At 43.6% G+C, this 18,460-nt stretch overlaps 1 protein-coding gene across 5 annotated transcripts in view; it reads right to left on the bottom strand.

Moving 5' to 3' along the window:
• Positions 1-16,570: 16,570 nt before the first annotated feature.
• The window catches only part of THRB (thyroid hormone receptor beta), a 107,033-nt gene continuing 105,143 nt past the window's right edge, over positions 16,571-18,460 (bottom strand). For all 5 annotated transcript variants that reach the window (XM_032182003.1, XM_032182004.1, XM_032182005.1 and 2 more), the window contains one exon: positions 16,571-17,879. In XM_032182003.1, the coding sequence (XP_032037894.1) occupies positions 17,638-17,879 (242 nt within the window). In that variant the 3' untranslated portion in view covers positions 16,571-17,637. The remainder of the gene's footprint in view (positions 17,880-18,460) is intronic.

Here is an 18,460-nt window from a genome sequence, read left to right on the forward strand (position 1 = left end):
GGAAACAGTCTGTTTTTCTTCAGCCCCACTGTGATTTGTTCCACGGGTATTACTGTTGCAGTAACAACAAATTTATCACTTCTGTAAAACAGTTTTCAGTATTATCCAACAGGCATGGTGAAAATAAGTACTTTTCAGCATCCTAGCATCTTCATTTATCACCTAAACCACGGCAAAACAATCTAAGGGGCATGAATTATTGGAGCTAAAAGCTCTCCAGTGAAATACCAATGTTACTGGCTTGTTGCTGTGTATAGTGCCAGACTCATATCATCTTAGCTTCAGGTGTAGACTAGCAGTAACAGCAATTGTCACTTGATGGAGCCAGATTACTCTGCAACTGGAATGTGCCTTACAAATGGCTTGCAAAAATGGTCTCAAAGTCAGGATTTATAAATAATCCATTGGAGAAAGAAAGTCGGGAATCTGTGGTCTTAAATATTTTGAGAAATAAAAATATTTTATGATTTTGCTTATAATTATGCTGGCATTAGAAAAGTTAGGTTTTTGTAAGCTGAGGGAATGGCTATTACCTTTTGGTGGAACAGAATAGAAATGCAGTACAGATGCATTTGGTAATTTATGTGCAAACATGTGAGAAGCAACCAAAAGCTGTCAATTTCTGGTTTTCTACAGTTTAAAGCAGTTCAGATGGTTGATGTTAAACTGTGCAAGCTTTTTACAGATTATATGTTTTTAAAAAACCTCTACCATTTGTTTCTGTCTCTCTCTTAAATTCTCTTAATGAGAGAGAAAGAACCTAATTTATTTACACAGAGCATCCTAAGAGGAAAAAATGAGAGGGTGCCAAACTATAAACACCTTCTCTATACTCTGCTGAGATTAGAAATGCTTTCCTCACGGTATGTTCTTTCCTTTCCTGTCTGTGTGTATATACTTTAATTAAAGGGGTGTTAATAGTAAAAGCTCTTCTGATTCTGATCTGGCTTCTGATTCTGTGTTATATTTACTGTAACTGTTGTAACAGAGCTCTGGCAACTCGCATCCCTTGATGTTCAATGAACAGGAGTTACTACTGAGAGTACATATGATCTCTGGCATTTCTGTATTTTCTCATTACAGTGTTTTTCTTTGCACTGGATTGCTCCAAACCAGAGAGGTAATGCTAGAAGGCAGGTCTGCATCTGAGGACATGTACTGACTGGCACATAGACAAAGTCTTACCACTTCTTTCCTTATACATTTTTAGACCCATCAGATCTCACACATTAGGAACAGACTGCTAGATGACTCCAGACTAATATTTTTCTTCATAGTATGACTAATTATTTTCTTCATATATTGAAAGTGAGGAGAAGAGAGCTCTTTTTTGGTCAGTGACCCCCACAAGCCAGAAAAGGTTGTTTGGCTTTTTCTGATGCCAGCAACAAAATGCCCAGCAACATAACGGCATCCCAGCCCCACTCTTTGGATAAGCTCACAGCTCTCATGCCCAGCTGGAAGTGCATCTCCTTCCATGGCACTTCCGTGATCTGATGGCAGTTGAGATTTTCCTGTTCTCCGTTACTGGCAAGCCTGGCACTCAGGCTAGTTTTAACAGGTCCTGTCCTATTATACAAAGAGGTGAGAAAAAACAGGAAATTCTTGTGTTACAGCGTTGCAGTTTTTAAGCACAAATGCGTATTAAGGACATTATTAAATTCTACCTAAGATTTCCTAGATAGTTAATTTACTCAATTATTTCTACATAAATCCCTCTCTTTCTAGGTGAATGAAAACATCATCATAAAAGCAAACTGTACATGATGAACAATTTAATGTATTACTACAGGCAGCAACAGGACTTCAATGCAGAATTAAAAGCTACTGCATTACACCTGTCGAGGAAAGTAAATAGAAGAAGTGAAAGTTATACCTGCATGTAAGGCACACATCACATTTTATGGAAAAGTAGAATTAAGTTAATGATAAAAATCAACAAAGATCAAACAGAATAAATGGAACTAAGGGACATAAAGAAGTGACTTTCCCATGACCATAAGGGCAGCAGGAGCTCTGCCAATTCTGTATGATGGAGTAGGAGCAGGATGAAAATGGAGCATTGGTGCTGCATATACACATGAGCTGGAAAAAACCTCTATGATGGCAAAGACCAGGTGGGAATTAGCGTTCTCAGCTTGAAAGTTTGTGGTTTGTTCCCTCTGATGTGCGGCTTGAGCTGAGGACAGGGCTGGGATCTGGGCCTGGGGTGGGAAGCACAGCCCCACAGTTGGCTCTGGAGACCAGGGGGGCCCACGGAAGCTGCAGTTAAGGCTGAAATGTCTCTTTCTTGTCCCAGGCCAGTTTGGGATCCCACATTTTTGGGGAAGGTGGTTGTGTCTTGGTGTCCTTTTCAGATTTAAGTTTGGTAAAAGAAGAAGTGACAAGATATGTTCCTGTATGATCCCATGCAGTGGCCTTGGCAGGATGTGGTGTAGGAACTCCAGACCTGGTGGTACAGGAGCTCCAGACCACCTCAGTCTCATGGGGCCTGTTTGGTACTTGAAGAAAGTAAATGGACATTTTCTGGCCTTTATGGCACAGCTTTGCAATCCCTTTTCAAATTTTAGAGGTTTCATGAAGCCTAGTATTTAATGGAGCTCCTCAGTCTGTGAAGTTTTAAACTCTTACATATGTCAGGCTTTTTGCATAGTCACAGGATTTCAGGTTTCCCCTAATGAAGGACAAATCATGCTTCTTAGCTGGACTGCCTTACTCTTCATTTAGAAAAAAATAAAATAAAATAAATAAAACATAATTTATTTTCTGAACATTTATTATCTTTATAACCCTCAAGTCAATATTTAGCATTTTCCAATGGGTGAATCCTCTTTAAACTGAGCATTCAGGATTCCTGTGGTGTAAGTTTCCTGTTTTTCACTTTAAGAGGTTTTCAGCTCTCCAGCGCTTTTTGCTACCAGTTTGGGCAAAGCTCCTCTATGTAAATGACAGCGTTCCTTGCAAAATTTGTGAAATCAAATGACTGTGGGCAGGAGGCAGAAGGGTAAGTCTGAGTAGATAATTTCTAAACCTTGTTCATCACATAGTCTGGCAAGCTCCTTTTCCTAGGGTTTTCTGTAGTGTAGATTAGCTGGATTTTTCCTCTTTCTGTGACTCTTGTAGCTTTGGCAAAGTACTTTGGTGAGGAAGGTAGCTGAAGGAAAAGCTTTAAATTCCCCTTCCTCCTACGGTTCTCTATCAGAAATGTCAGAGAGGCTTTCTGGCAGCAAGTGGGGTGGGTGCTGTGTCCCCATCCTCCTGCACTGGCTGGGCTCATCAGCCTCGAGCTCTTTTTGCAGTCTCTGGCATTGCGCAAAGAGGACAGATGGGAAGGGATGAGAGAGGGAGTCTGGCCAGGGGATGATCATCAATTAACTTCATAAGATCCTATGGCTGTTTTTCCAAATACAGTTTTTGGGTTGTTCCAGCTGAAAGTGTGTTTTCCAGTGTTCATGCCCACGCTCCCATCCCAGGACAAACTGCAATGTTTTATCTGAAGAAGAATCAGAGTCACAGAATGGTTGAGGTTGAAAGGGACCTCTGAAGGTCCAATCCCCTTGCCATGCAGAATGCCTGAGTAGAATTGATAAAGTTACTGGAAAGAATGACCATATTTTTACAAAACATCTATTTTGATTGGGAAGGCACATCTTTTTAATTTATTTTTTTTCCACATCTTTCTACAAATCATCTAATGGTTGGAAGGGCAGCTTTCTACATAACCCAGTTTGAAACACTGTGTCCCACACAGCCCAGTGTGCAGTCACAAATGAAAATCCAAAGGGAAACAATGACCTGAGCTTCTTAGTGCCTACACTGCTCAAAGGGGCGAGGCTCAGCCCACTTTCCAACCGTGTATCTCACATCTGCATTGGATGTGATTTCTGAGCAGCAAAACTTCCTGCCTCCCTCACCCATGCCCACCTCAGCTGTGTGTTGCAGGAAATTTTGAATGGTGAAAAAAATTTAGGCAGGATCAGACTAAAATCACTGTGGACCTTGTGGAAGCTCTGACAGGAACACAGGAGCATCAGGACCCAAGAACAGGCTGCATTTCTCAATAGAGAAATGATGGGTAATAAATGTTCCTCTGTATCTATTTATCTGTATGTCACAAAAGCTACCACTTAAACTACCGAGGTGCAAAACCAATAACCACAGCACAATGCATTTTCCTTTCCATGTGGGAAGAGTCCTGGCGTTTCAAACATCTGAGCTGCAGACCCTCTGTCCTGCTTTACATCCAGCATGGTCTGACCATAGCTGCTGTCATGGGTTGCTCTCACAGCATCAGCACTCAGTGGCATCCACACTTTTGCTTCTTTTGGGCTCTGGCCCAGAGGCTGGAGCAGAGCAGCAAGGTGAAACACAAGCCTGTATGTGCTGCCTGCATGGCACAGACCCGGCCTCACACAGGCACACGCATTCAGCTGGCCCAGCTTTGCAAATCCCTCCTGCTGTGGGTGAGCCCAACTCCTGGGCATAGGCTGTGCGGGGCCAGACTATTGAACCTTTGCCTGTCCTTGCACAACCAGCAAAAAAGGCCAGACTTTGTGCATTGACTAATATGTCAATACTTTTAAGACCACTTCAGGAAAAAGAGATGATGTTTCACTCAGAAAGATGAAATAAGTTGGGGGAATGGCTGACTCTTACAGGCAAGTAAGCTATTTTTCCACAGCCACCTGATTTCTGAACAGCTTTTAGGACAGAGACAACCCCATCAGCAGCAGGTAGGTCATCTCTTGTCATGTCTAGGTCATGTCTTCAAACCGCAAGAACCTTCAGCCATCACTTACCTCTGTGTTTACTTGTTGAAGGCTGTAGTTTTCATCAGATAGTTATCATAATTGTATTTAAAAAATTAAAAATGCAGATTCTCCAATGCAGAAGCAGAAGGATATTGTATGAGGCATTTTGCACATATACATACACAGAGGAGGGAAATGGACATATTTTTTTTTCAACTTCTCCTTTCAAGAAGGGGAATTATGAAAACAGTTTCAAGTCTTGGTTCTTGTTATTAGTCATCAGTTACTTTGCATTATACAAAAATTACTCCTGGCACCCTACCTCCAGTGGGCCTGAAATGACAGGGGAAAAAATGGGAAAATTCAGTAGAAACCACTCAGTACCCATTTCAGGGACATGAAGGAAGCTCAGAGGGAAAGTGACAAGCAGATTGCTCAATACAATAACATGACATCAGCTTCTAAAATTAGGGCCACACAAATTAAAGTGCAGAATATGCTCTTGCATTCAGTGCTAGACTACTTCAAAACTGGTCCAAGAATAATGCAGTCCTGAGCCATCCCACAGCCTGCGACAGCAGAGAAGAGCAAGGTTTTCCTAACTGGTTGTTAACTTTCGCAATAGGAAAAATTTCACCATGCTCTCTCTCACCAAGAATATATGTTTTGTTTTGTTTTGTTTTGTTTTGTTTTGTTTTGTTTTTCTCTTCAGCGTAGTACTTTTAGAGTGAAGACATCCTGTAGAAAGCTCTAGCATACACCCAGAAGAACCCTTGCTCTTAAATATCTTGGCACCTGACTTTGATCCATGGGCAGGAGTTACTGCTGCTTACTAAAAAAGAAAATGCCCAGGAGCCAGGGTGTGCATATGTAAAAGATGTCAGGGTGATGGCCAAGTGGTTGGTACAGACAAGCGTTCCCTGTAACTGAGCAACCTCCGTGCTTAAAATGTACACCAAGCAGGAGAGGGCTTCATCTGCAGTAGGCACACCACAACATCCAGCAGAGGAGAGGGGCTCCCCAGTGGAAGTCAAACATCTTCTGAGTCTCTTCTGAAGTCCAGAGAAAGAAAAAATAATAATAATTAAAAAGAAATCATTACTTGATTGATAAAAATGAAAATATTACTGGGGAGGGGTAAAAGTGCAGCCTTGCAGCTTGTGGAAGTGACTCTGAAACTTGGCTGATTTGTCCAGCTGCTTGCCCTGTCCTAGAAACCAGTCCTGTCTTGGTGTTTCTTGAGATCCTCATGACTGCCTTCTTTCCCACCATTAAGGAAAAAAAAAAAAAAAAAAAAAAAAAAAAAAAAAAAAAAAAGAGAGAGAGAGAGAAAGAGATTGTTAGCTTTGTTTTGGAGTTGAAACACTGACTGTCATCAGCCCCAGTTCAGGAAAAAACATGTGTGGGAAAAATGGAGTGTGTAGGTGCGTTCAACTGTCTGAAGCCAAGGCTAGAGGCAAATCAGATCAGCAAAGCTAGAAATGTGACAAGGTATAATTAATGTTGGATGATGACTTAATTTCCTTTTTAAAACTTTAAATACAAATGTGATTGAGAGGAATCCCACGCCAGTAGCCCCAGTGGTCTCTGTGTGCCCTTTCTGCTCCAAGCCCAGCTCAGTAGCCAAACTCCTGTGCCCTGCCAAAGGGCACCTCTAAAGGCCCCCGGATCGCCAGCTGTTGCCCAGGGCATGGGGTGACTTCTTGTGGTGACTTCACGTGGACATTCCCAGCCCAGGATTTGCTTGCTTTCATTGCAGGTCAGCCCAGGACCCAGAGAGGTCTTTGGCACCTGAAAAGAGCAGCCAGCCCCAGAACTTATATTCAGAAGCCAATAGAAGAATCCTCAACTAACCTGCAGCATAGGCTTTTGCAGTGATGGATCAGTCCCATTTGAGTTTTAAGCCCTGTGCTCAATGCAAAGCTGTTGCGCACAGAGTCTGCAGGCAGCTCAGAGACCTAAACCTCTGCCAGAACAGCTTCTTCCTTTAGACTTCAACATTCCCTCTGAGGGCCTTGGAAACAATACTGCCACCTTGCAAACTCTGGTGACACGATACTTCTGAGGAGCACAGACAAGTGGATGCAGGCTTTTTTACAACAACCTGACACCCATTTTAGTACTGCAGACTGCTGACAAAAAATACTTTGCACCTCAACTTTAGGCACAGGATTCCAAGGCAGCAGATGTGTCTCTGTCATCACCACCCATCTCCTGCAGGCAGATGTTTATGGTTGTCGCTGCCTCAGATATCTAGCAAGAGGGTGTACATATATTTTCTGTCATCCTTAGATACCCCTTGGAGCTGGTGGCTGTCCCCGTTCCCTCTTTCTGTGCCTCCAGCAAGGACAGCTGGGACACCTCTGTTGAGCTCCTCCTTCCGTAGCCTGGGATTTCAGCCCTCACGCCTGGCTGGGAGTGAGGAGCCAGCATAGCTTCTTGGCAAGGAGCAGCACAACACTCATTAGCTGCCCGCTGTGTCCCTCTGCTCTCTGTTTGGCCAAGCAGCTTGTGGTTGGCATTTCCTTCCCACAGCAGGGCATGCCCTGGCTTTTCTTAGACCCACAGCAAAGCCACGAACAAGCCAGAGCCTTGGGTAGCCTGAGTCAGCACTGCACTGCTGGGGCCGTGCTAGTTCAGAGCCACTCTCCATCTGCCAGGAGAAGGTAAAAGCTTCTGGGCATTGTGGCAGCTTCACTGGCATCCAGAAATCCCCTCCAAGGGGCTCAGCCTCTGCTGTGTGCCTCACATCCCCCGCTCCTCAAGGAATATGTGGAGCAAATGGCCCCTTCCTTACCCATCAGCACAGCACAGCCAAACCGTGCTCGAGGCAGGCCCAGCCTGGCCACTTACGTGCTGCTGGTCCTCCCTTGCTACAGGCAGTGCCTGTGCTGACTTTGGGAGTAACCACAGCTTTCACCAGGGCCCCAGCTGCTGAGCCAGGTACCAGCTGTGCACTGGGGTCAGGCTGTGTCTGTGTGGGCACCAGCAGGAGAGTGATGGTGCTTTTGGAGCCTTGGAGATCTCAGCAGTGTGTTAGCGATGCATAGCCTCCTGGCCAGAAGGTGTTTGGTGAGGGAGATGTGGTAAACATGGAGGAAGTGCCCAGACGTGCGGAAAAAAATAACACACCAGGCTTCAGCTGGGGCTACCAAAGTCATTCTGAGTGTGGTGAAAGATTTAACACTTTGCAGTGAAGTGATGGCACCAGCCTCCCCATGCCTCTGGATCTGACCATGGCGAGATTGCTCACAAACACCTTCTGGGGACCACGGGCGTCTTCCCACTTGCCTCAAATGCCACTACAGAGCAGTGATTGGCACTTCCACTGCCAACTTTTACATTTAGGAGACAACTTGGGCACAATGGAGACAAGAAAATGACACTTGGCAGTCACAGCAGGAGCCTGCAGCACACCATCAGCCACTGCGGTGCCTGAAACCAGGCTCCTGGAGCTCAGCCAGGGCAGTTCATTCCCTCGTGGTTAGCAGAGGTCCCTCTTGCTGTGTGTGACTAGGACAGGGCTGTTTAACCCTGATATGTACAACTCAAATGCCAGCTGAAATCATGTTGCTTCACTTCTTGCCCACCAGGAAGTGACAGATGAGACAAATGCCCCTCTGCTCTGCAGGCTGCCTTTTCTGTCATGGTCTTTCTTGTCTGAAGGGGTTGTTGAGGTTCAGGTCCTGCACAGTCCTCCTCAGGTTGAGGTTAGCACCCAGGAGACTTGGTCTGAGAGCCAGCCTCATGGCTGCGCACAGGGCAGGGCTCACCCAAGGGGTAGGCCAGCTGGCCCAGGCCAGCACTAGGCCAGCCAGGACCTCCACCTGGAGCCATCTCTCCAGCAAATGGATATCAAAATGAAAGTGTGGAGAAAGCAACAGGTTGTGGTTTGTGGTCAGCAGGAACGGGTCAGAGGACAGAGCCCCACTGAGAGACAGGGAGACATAGCAAACCCTCCAGCATTAGTGGCTGCCTCATGAATCCCTCATCCTAAGCTAGAGGGGACCAAGGGGATGGAGGAGGAGAGTGCCAAGCCAAAGCCTTTCCCTGCTGTTGGCAAGGGGTGAGGAAGGAAGGGGGAGACACTGGCAGAGGGTGTCTGTCAGCCTCCTCAAGGTCTCTGAAAGGGTGGTTATTCCCATTACCAGCCAGGCCAGAAGTAAAGGGAACCCCTGGCAACACAAACATTTTAGGGCTTGGCCAAAACGTGCTGCTTTCCAGCGATGGAACACGTTTCTGCATCACAGCCACAGAAGACTTTCTTCTGCAGTTAGTGCAAGTGGCAGGATTGGTGATCTCTCCTGCATACCACAGGAACAAGGAACAACTTCACCATGACCACAGCCTGGGTCTCACCTCATGCCTTCAGCTATAGCTCGGACTTCAGGGTGCACAAGATCTGCCCGCTGACACCCAGCAATCTTTCCCCACCTTTTGCTCTAAGGAGCCTACCTGGGAACTTGGCACTCTTCACCCTGCACAAGTGAGGGTCCTGGCCTGGAGGATGCTCACCTGTAATGAAGTGGCACAACCCAGGAGGGGAGGTTGGCCCCTTCAGCCTCTCTCCCTCCCTTCCCAGCAGTTTTGGCACCACTGCTCACCACATGTCCCCTGATGCAACACGTGCTTGCAGACGATCACTGACAGAGTGCAGAGCCTGTCACCTGCGCTTGTCACAGCTGCTCTCTTGCACCTTACTGATCCAAGGGACAAGCCTAGCTCACCTTGCCCTTTGTGTTTCCCAAATTCTGCAGAGACAGAGTGATAGCCTACAGCCAGCATGTGTGTTTCCATCTTGAGCAAATGGGTTGCTCAGACCACGTGAGTTCCCTGTGTGTGTTGAATTGTTCACCCCTGGGCACACATTTTGTCTGATCTTTGTGTTCTCCTATTAGTGTCGTTTCCTCTTCCTTTCCTTCATCAGTCTCCATTTTTTTCCAGATCTTTATCTTCTTGCCAGGACTTGTCACAGCCTCAGATATTGCTGTATTGGTGTGGTTTATCCAGATCTTGGGCTCCTTTTTTCATTTTATTTTCCTATTCTCCTGTGCCTTAGAGTGGAGAGTTTGTCTCTCAGATTTCATTTGGAATGTATTTTCAGCCTTAGACAACTCCTTCTGCAACTTTAGACACACATTTATGTATGCACAATTTCTCATTTCCATGTTAACACTGCATCAGTCAGTGAAGCTTTTTGCCTGCATAGTTATTCCAGCAAAGACAACTTCTCCCCCTTTTTGCTGCTACCTCTGAGCAGGGAGATATCAAAGAACTTGCAGCTACATGGATCATACATACCTTTTTTCCCTTTATACACTGCTTTTCTGTGGATTTTGCAAAACTGATCTTCTTGCAAATAGAAATTTCTGCACAGAATGACACCGCTCTAAGCTATGTGTTCTGCCACATCCACTCACACTGCCTCTTGCAAATTCAAATTCCACTGGCATTTGGGAAATGACTCATTTGTGGCTTTTGCTTAAGTCCCTTTCTGTTTTTTAAACTGCATTTTCCAAGCAAAACACACTATATGCTGTCTCAATTTCCCTGTAAAAGGCCATCCTGGTTCTGTACAGCAGGTGCTGAACTTGTATCACCTTTACAGGTCTGTGATTTTCCAAAGAACCCCAAGATCAGGGTTATCCACGAGCCCCTTGTTTCCCTGTGGGACCTCTGAGTCAGGCATCCCATGAGTCTTTCAGCATTGCTTGACCTCAGAAGTCTCAAAGCTCTCATAGATGATTCAAAGAGGCTCCTTCTTTCGTGTTTTTTTTTTTTTTTTTTTCCTTTTCTTTTTTTTTTTGAATTCCTGAAATCTGCTCCTTGACACAGGAAATTGGTAATCTGTTTTCTGGCACATCTTTCTTTGTGCCTTTCTCAGTACCTGCAGGGCTACTGCTTCCCCCAGGAATAGACATGAGAGAGGAGACGAAGATGCTCTGTGATCCAGTATGGAAAGGAGTCTTGACCTGGTAAACAGTAAAGAAGTGGTGCAATAGGATAAATACAGTAGAGGGACTTTTGTACCTATCCTTTACTTATTTCAAAGGCGCTGTCTCTTACTATGAACATTCTTATTTCAAAATCATTAATGTTATTAGGAATACCACAGTGCGAGTATTACGAGTGTAATACACGGGTGTTTAATGTTAGACTTGTATGGCCACACTAGGAATATCCTCAAGATGTGGCTCAGTTTTTAGGGGGAGAACACCCTCACCCATTGCTGCCATGAGGAAGAACAAGGTGCAACTGTGCATCGAGCAAGAGGCTCAGGATGCACAGGGCAGCTCACATCAGCCTCCTCCAGCCACACTCATTCTGGTAGTGCCCACTGCTCGGGTGTGAGAAGTGACCATTTTTTGTTGCCTCCTCTGCAGTGATGTATGTACACCAAAGCAAATACACACAGCTGATGGGCTTCTGCTCCTCTCCACAGATCTCACACCACTTTTGGAAAAGCATAGCCTTCCCCAGCAGTACAAACAGCGGAGGCTGAGAAGATCACAGCCAGCACACTGAGGTCTGTGGGAGCACAGTTATCTCTTCACCTCAAGCTGTCACACAGCAAACCAGTCCTTCGCGCCAGAGCTGGGCCCACAGCTGCCACAGGGGCCAATTCCAGCACAGCCCGGCCTGGGCTTTGGCACCACTTCCACGCTCAGCTGCCTGAAGTGAAGTGCTTTGAGGGATGTAATTTAAGGGAGAGCAGCATGGATTCGTTGCCTTCCCCCATGTTCTTCGGATGGAGCCTCTGCCTTTGTAGCCAGGTCCCACTCCCATGGGCAGCAGGGGAAGAAGCCCTCGGGGACATGAAGCCTGGCACAGGGGAAGGGCAGGGAGCTTGGCACCATGCTTGGAAGGACACCATGAGCATGAACAGGCAGCCAGTCCACAAAGTCACGGTGAAGCAGTTGCGTTTGGGACAGGCCAAGAAACCACCTGGGCCTGGGCCTAGGTCTTGCTCCTCTTGCCAAGGGGGGCAAGAAGGGGAGGAGAAATCAACACTGTAAAGGAGTATGAGGGAAGACAGGACATCTGAACGAGGAGGTCTTCTCCACAGGTAGCGGCTGACTGAGGTACGGAAGGCGTGAGGAGTCAGGGAGCCTACCACTCATGTCACAGAAGCCCTGTCTAGACTGGGAACACGGACAGAAAGGACGTTCCCTTAGCATCTGTAATTGGTGAGACATAAATCAAGAGTCAGTTCTCCACAGGGAGTTACGTTTGGCTGATGTAAAGAGCAGGGAAGTGAAAGTCATCGGCTGGGTGCCCAAGGGAGGAGATAAGAGAGCAGATAAGTGATGAAAGGGATGCAGAAGGAGAGAAACGTGAACGGATTAGTGACAACACCACACTTTGCTCTGTGCCCTACTCCTCCCATGCCAGCAGCTTGGAAGTGTGTGACAACTGACTAACAGCCTGGGACAAAGAGAAAGAGAGACCAGGACCACCATTCGGTTATAAGCTTTTTCTTTTTTAGAATTCAAGCTTACACAGTTATCTATGCCCACTATATTCATAATTACATTTTAATATCTGCATACAAAAGCTATGTAAAAATTATTTTCTTCCCCCAAATATACAAATTTTCTCTTTAGATAGTTTAAAACATTTGTGATCACAGATTTTTTTTTTAATATATTTTAGGCTGAAAAAATATTACCAATCTAGCATAACTCTTAACACTGTTTGCAAAAAAATACATCATCCAAGGTATTTTGTTTTTTACTGTACTGTGTAATGTTTGCCTTACCCTCAGGGCACGAAACTGATATAAAAAAAATAAACCAAATAAGCAAAACCCACAAACCTCATAGACAAAGTAAGAAATCCTCCCAACTAACTTTATAAAAACAAATAAACAACCCAAACCACCCTTCTCTTCAAAAAAAAAAAAAAAAAAAAAAAAAAAGATGAATGACTAATTTGATGTATTTATGAGCAAACTAAAACTGAAGAGTGCTAAGGAAGTAGGAAAAGAGAAAAAGAAATTACAGTATGTCAGCTAGTTCATGCCCTGATACTATCTTTACCAACATTAAATGTGTAATTAAATAAAGTGTCTTTTAATGTTTTACATTGTGCTCAGTAATTTACATAAATTTAATCTACACCTGGGTGCTGATGTAGATTTACATTTGATTGTCTTGTGCATAAACAAGGTTAGCTTTTAAAGAAGGTAAACTGTGCAATGGACAGTCACAAACAACTTATTACCTGCACAATATTGCTTTTCGAAGGCGACATCAGTCAATGTGGATACACACAAATAATGCATACTCTTTGCATTTGCTAACATCTATACGACACACTAAAACTTTGTGATAAGGCCAAACCTTTTTTTTTTTGTTGTTTTTAATTTTAAAGCAAAAATATACCATAGTAAAAAAATGTGCTCACACTGTTTTGAATCTTTAAGTGGAAAATAAATCTCTATCACACTAGAATAAAGTTTCTCTCTATAAAATTTAAATACGGATCACTTCATTGCTATATCAAAAGGAAACGTCTGGCAATCATTTCCAGATGATCACAATAACAAGACACATTAAGAGGTCCTGTTGCCTCTTCCTTTGTGAAAAGATAAATGTTGAACACTTTCAATTGCTCTCACAGTGAGAGGAATATATTCCTTGGTTGTGGATTTCGATTCTGTCAATGAAAAAGGTTTAGCCTTAGGAATGCTGGCTACATCTCAAAACTGTAAGACTGATTTTTATAATTTATGATTCATGCAGCAAAAAGTCAATATGACATATACAGGTTAGAGTTCCATAGCATAAAAATACATCACTAGCGATGACATGCTCTGCTTGTGATCAACAGCCCTGTCTTGGCAGATTTCGGACACAAATGGTCTTTCTGGACAATTTTTTTTTCTCTTTCTGATGCCTGCCTCTGAAGAAGCAAGCACTTTGCTCAAGGATGGTTTTGGGCCTCAGAGGTCTAACTCTAACACCTACATTTTGGCAGAATGTAAACAAAAATCATTATCACGCACTATATGTGTCATTATAAATATCATAACTTAACTGAGATTACACATGAAATGGGCATCTAAATGCACGTGTTACCCAGGGCAAAACCATGAAGGATGGCCATCAGGTTCGAGAGGAAGAATCTTCTATGCAACAACCCCACATAGACCACAAAGCAAAAATGAGGGTTGTGTGGCACCGTCAGAAACAAGATGCTGGACTGCACTGTAAAGTGCCCGTTTGTTGTTTCCCTCAAAAGGCCAGGTCCTACAAACACTGCTGACTGTATCTGCAGTACTGATGTCTGCCACACAGGTGGTAAATCCAGTGGCTCAATTCTACAGTGGCCTGAGACCACTGCTATATAGAAGCAGGTAAGTCATTGCAGGACTGAGGTCAAATCCACTAGTACGAGTCTGCAAGAGCATCCTCATGGGTTTTATTTTTGCTCTCATGATCATGTAGATCAGGAGTCAGACTAAGGAAGTCACTGAAGACACACAAATAAGACTGGTAGGAGATCAGAGGCCATTAGATGTCAGGACATCAAATCTGTCAGACTAAGAGCTAGGTCTTAGTTTTCAATTGAGGAATATTACTAATCCCCCTGTTAATCAGAGCCAGATTCCAATGTAATCTAAAAAGCTAGAAAAGTATGTCGACATATGTCCTTACTGCTTAAAGCACTGCTGAACTATTCAAAGTTGGTCGCCTAATATTAGGCACTTCGGCCCATCTGCAATCACCTAAGAAAGGAGGTCTGGTTTTCTGAACCCTGATTAAGCACAACCCCAAGCTGCATCTGCATCTTGGGAAGTCAGGCCATTAGCTTGGATGCCTAAATGCAGCTTACATGCTTGAATTCAGACATCCATTTATACAGGCTGTGTTTTAAAACTTTGTAATTTGCTTTGGTCACCTTTGGAGATAAGTTCCTGTATGAGCAATTATTTTTACAGCAGCCTGTGTGCAAAGCATTAATTCTCAGCAGTGCCTCAAACTGCAGCTCCGTCCAGGGTGTTGCAAGTTCCTTCATCTCTCGCTGTTTCCCCATGTCAATCCAGTAACTCTCACATTTCTTCTAATATGTGACCTTTTTTTATTTTTTGATTAATGCAGTCCTGACACTCCCAAGTGTTCAAAGGCCAGTAGTGGTGGCCTCAGTTGTTACAAAAGTGATGAGAAGTCACTTTTGGGTAGTGACTTCCAATTTAGGCTACTGATTTTCTTTATAACCCAAAGGATGAGAATTGTTGATCTTAATGAGAGACTGAATCTCTCAAGTAGCAATGTGACTCTAGGAACTGAAGCTCAAGGAAAAAAAGGCTAGTAGTGAGGTCACCGTGAATGACCAGGAGAAAATGACATTTTTTCTCTGTGGTCTCATCTGCAGCACAGTCAAAAACTTGTACACCAACTCAAGCTCACATTTAGCTATTAGGTGAGATACTCAGACAGGCTTCAGAAGGAACTCCATGCTCTGGCAGTACAGAACTCCAAAAGACACACTTTTGAGACTCATTTTTGAGAGCCATTTGGGGTATAGATGCCAGTAATGGATTGGCTGGTTTTGTGCTCTTCCAATATACTATCAGTGTCCTATCAAGCCAACCCCAAATCAGGTATCTAATACTCTTTACTGACTGCAAATGCTGCCCATCTGAGATTGCAGAACCAAATACAAGCAAGGTCATCAAGTTGTCTGGTCTCTTGTTCCAAAAAGCAGGAGAGTTTCCAGCTCCTTGTCCCCAAGACATAGCACTCTACCAGGAATTTGGGTAGAGAATGGTGTTAGCACACATTTTGAGATGGAGCAAACAGCTCATGACAGAGGTTCTTCAACTCCAGCAAGCATTTAAAGACTAATTTCCAATGGCCTGCCTACTTGCTACCTGCAAAAAGCCCTGAGCATGCCATTGAGTTTTATATTCTCACGAAATTACGTGCACAACCTGTAAGGAATAACATCAATGCTCACAACTCACTACAGGTGCATATGTTATCACAGAACAGGGAGAACAAGATTCCACAACCCTGAAAGAAGAGCCAATAGCACTCCAAACACTTTATCAGCGATAAAGGGAAACAGAGGTGAAAATAGTTTAACCTCTGGCACATATATTCTGTGTTCCACCTGTAAGATTAAATTTTCCTGAGTAACATGGTCTCATGAGGGGATAAATGTGTAACGTATTGGTTTAGATATGGGCCATGAGCTTTGAAAGCCAACACAACCACCCTAACAATGCCCATTGACTCGCCAGGCAAATATATCAATAAATAGCAGAGACAGAAACTGGTACAAATGAATGCACAACACAAAAGAATGTGGGATATGAGGAAGTGCGAAATAGATGAACTAAGTCTCTGAGTTCCCAGGAAGAACAGAAGAATGCTTTTGATGTATCATACAAATTCAGAGAATGTTTTAATATCAAGTTTTTAAAATCCAGGGACAAAGCCCCTGAAAAGAGATGGATGACAGAACGGAACCTCTACCTATAATGCCCTCATTACAGGCCTCCAAACATTCCAGTATTGTGAATACTGGCTTGCAGATTTTGGCAGCAGGACATCCTGTCTTTGCTCAGTTCAGTTCCTGCTAGTGCAGTTAGTGGAAATAAATTATTTGAAGGAATCAAGTGAGAAACTAGCTGAACAAAACACATACGCACACCGAGGAGGGAGAACCTAGCTGATCAACACACATAAACATACACACACACAAGAGAGAGTGAAAGAAGGAGAGAGAGAGAGAGAGAAAAAGAACAAAAATATGGAAAAATGTTTAAGACATCTGCTGAAGATTTGTAATTATATATATATAAAATTATATATATATACGTGCATATAAACTTTATATATATATATAAAACAAAAGATTACTGCCAAGCAATGCTATTTGTATTACTGGGATAAAGCTGTACAGTTTCGAGTGTTATTAATAACACAACTGGTTTTTGTTCCATCTGATGGTCATCCCATATGTTTCAGTCTCCTTGTCATCATTCTGTGATCACTTACATCCCTGAATAATTCTGAGGAAATCCTGCTATCCTGACAAACAGCCTACTCCTTCTGAGCGCTGAATTATCCACACACCTCAGCACAAGCAAATCACCCCACTCTCAGGAAGAAGCATCTCAGAGGACTGAATTTCCCTCCTTACTCAAACAGACCTACCAGTGAAGTTATCTGGAGTTTGAACACAGTAAGAACTGAAGGATCTTACTTTCTTATACACGTGGAAAAAAATAAATCAGTCCCTTTTACCACTCTGCATTTTCTAGATACTTGATTTATGGGGCATGGTTTTACTGCATCCATTGGAACGATCCTCAGATAATGATGGGATCATAATGGTGATGAAGATCCTAGATCATAATGGTAATTGTCACAATAGAAACAATCATGAAGACTGGACATTTCATTGCATTAAATCGTCACTTGCGCCCTGCAAAGTGAGGTAATACTAGACAGAATTGCCAGGATCAAATTAACAATAGCTGTTTTAACTTGGAGGCCAATTTATTTTCTGCCACTTCAATTAATCTCCCATAACTTCCAAGCAATGATGCATGTGAGCTGGTGACCACGCAAGTGCTGGTGAATGAGACTGGTCTGTTTGTATTTTCACTGTTAAGCTGTCAAAGCGTTCACATCAAAGGACCGAAGAACAAATTGCAATAGTCACAAGTACCTGCATTAAAGGGACGTTTTCATCCATGTGTATGCAACTGCCCCCAGCAACCCCAAATAAACAAAAACAAACAAAAACCCAACCCCACCTCAAGAATCAGAAGAGAACAAAAGAAGAACAAACAAGGGTGAGAAGAGCTGGGCAATGGAATGAAATGACAGCCAGTAGTGCGACAGGGGTGCGGAGGACTGCTCCAGTCTCTCTAATCCTCAAACACCTCCAGGAACAACGGAGGGAAGAGTTCTGTGGGGCACTCCACCTTCATGTGCAGGAAGCGGCTGGCATGGCAGGCTCCAATCATTCGCAGATCTGTCACTTTCATCAGCAGTTTTGGCCAAAAGTGTGCAACATGGTGTTTTCTGTAATTAATGTAGTGTTCAAATGCCAGGAGGAAACCCTCTTGACACTTTTCTATCCTCTCGACACAAACAAGGCCTGGGCGATCTGCAGATACAAAGAAACAGAATTATCATTAAAACTCGTTTACTTTAAGGAATTATTGATCACAAATTAGGCAAAATAGGAAGATTCTCTCATAAGAAAAGAAAAGATGGAGGCCAAGGACATCTGCTCTGACACAACAACTTCTTTGACCCTGGGCATCTCATTTACATGTGCCCCAGTACTACCCTTGATAGAACAAGGAGATAATCCTTCCTTTCTTCATCCTTTGTCTATTTAGCCCATCTTCTTGTAAATAGCTGTTTGGGAAGTGTTTCCTTGCAGAGACTGGAGCAGCATATCCTTGATCTCAGACAAGGCTTCTATATATATCTTACTGTAAAACAACTAATAACCAAAATATTTCCTTGTCAGATATCTGAATTACAGTTCTTTCCCATCTGTTTCACTACAGCCTGCAAGGCTTTGATCAATCTTTGATCCACAAGTGAGCTGCAAAGGAAACTGTTATGGAGCACCGCAGAACAATAAATGCCAAAAGTTTGGCAGAATGTTTGAATCAGCTCCCATGTGAGTGCTGGAAAAGTTCCTTTCACAGGTCACCTTTCAGGAGACAGTTCTAG

Source organism: Aythya fuligula, chromosome 2 (genome assembly GCF_009819795.1).
Source record: "Aythya fuligula isolate bAytFul2 chromosome 2, bAytFul2.pri, whole genome shotgun sequence".
In the NCBI taxonomy this organism is placed as follows: domain Eukaryota; kingdom Metazoa; phylum Chordata; class Aves; order Anseriformes; family Anatidae; genus Aythya; species Aythya fuligula.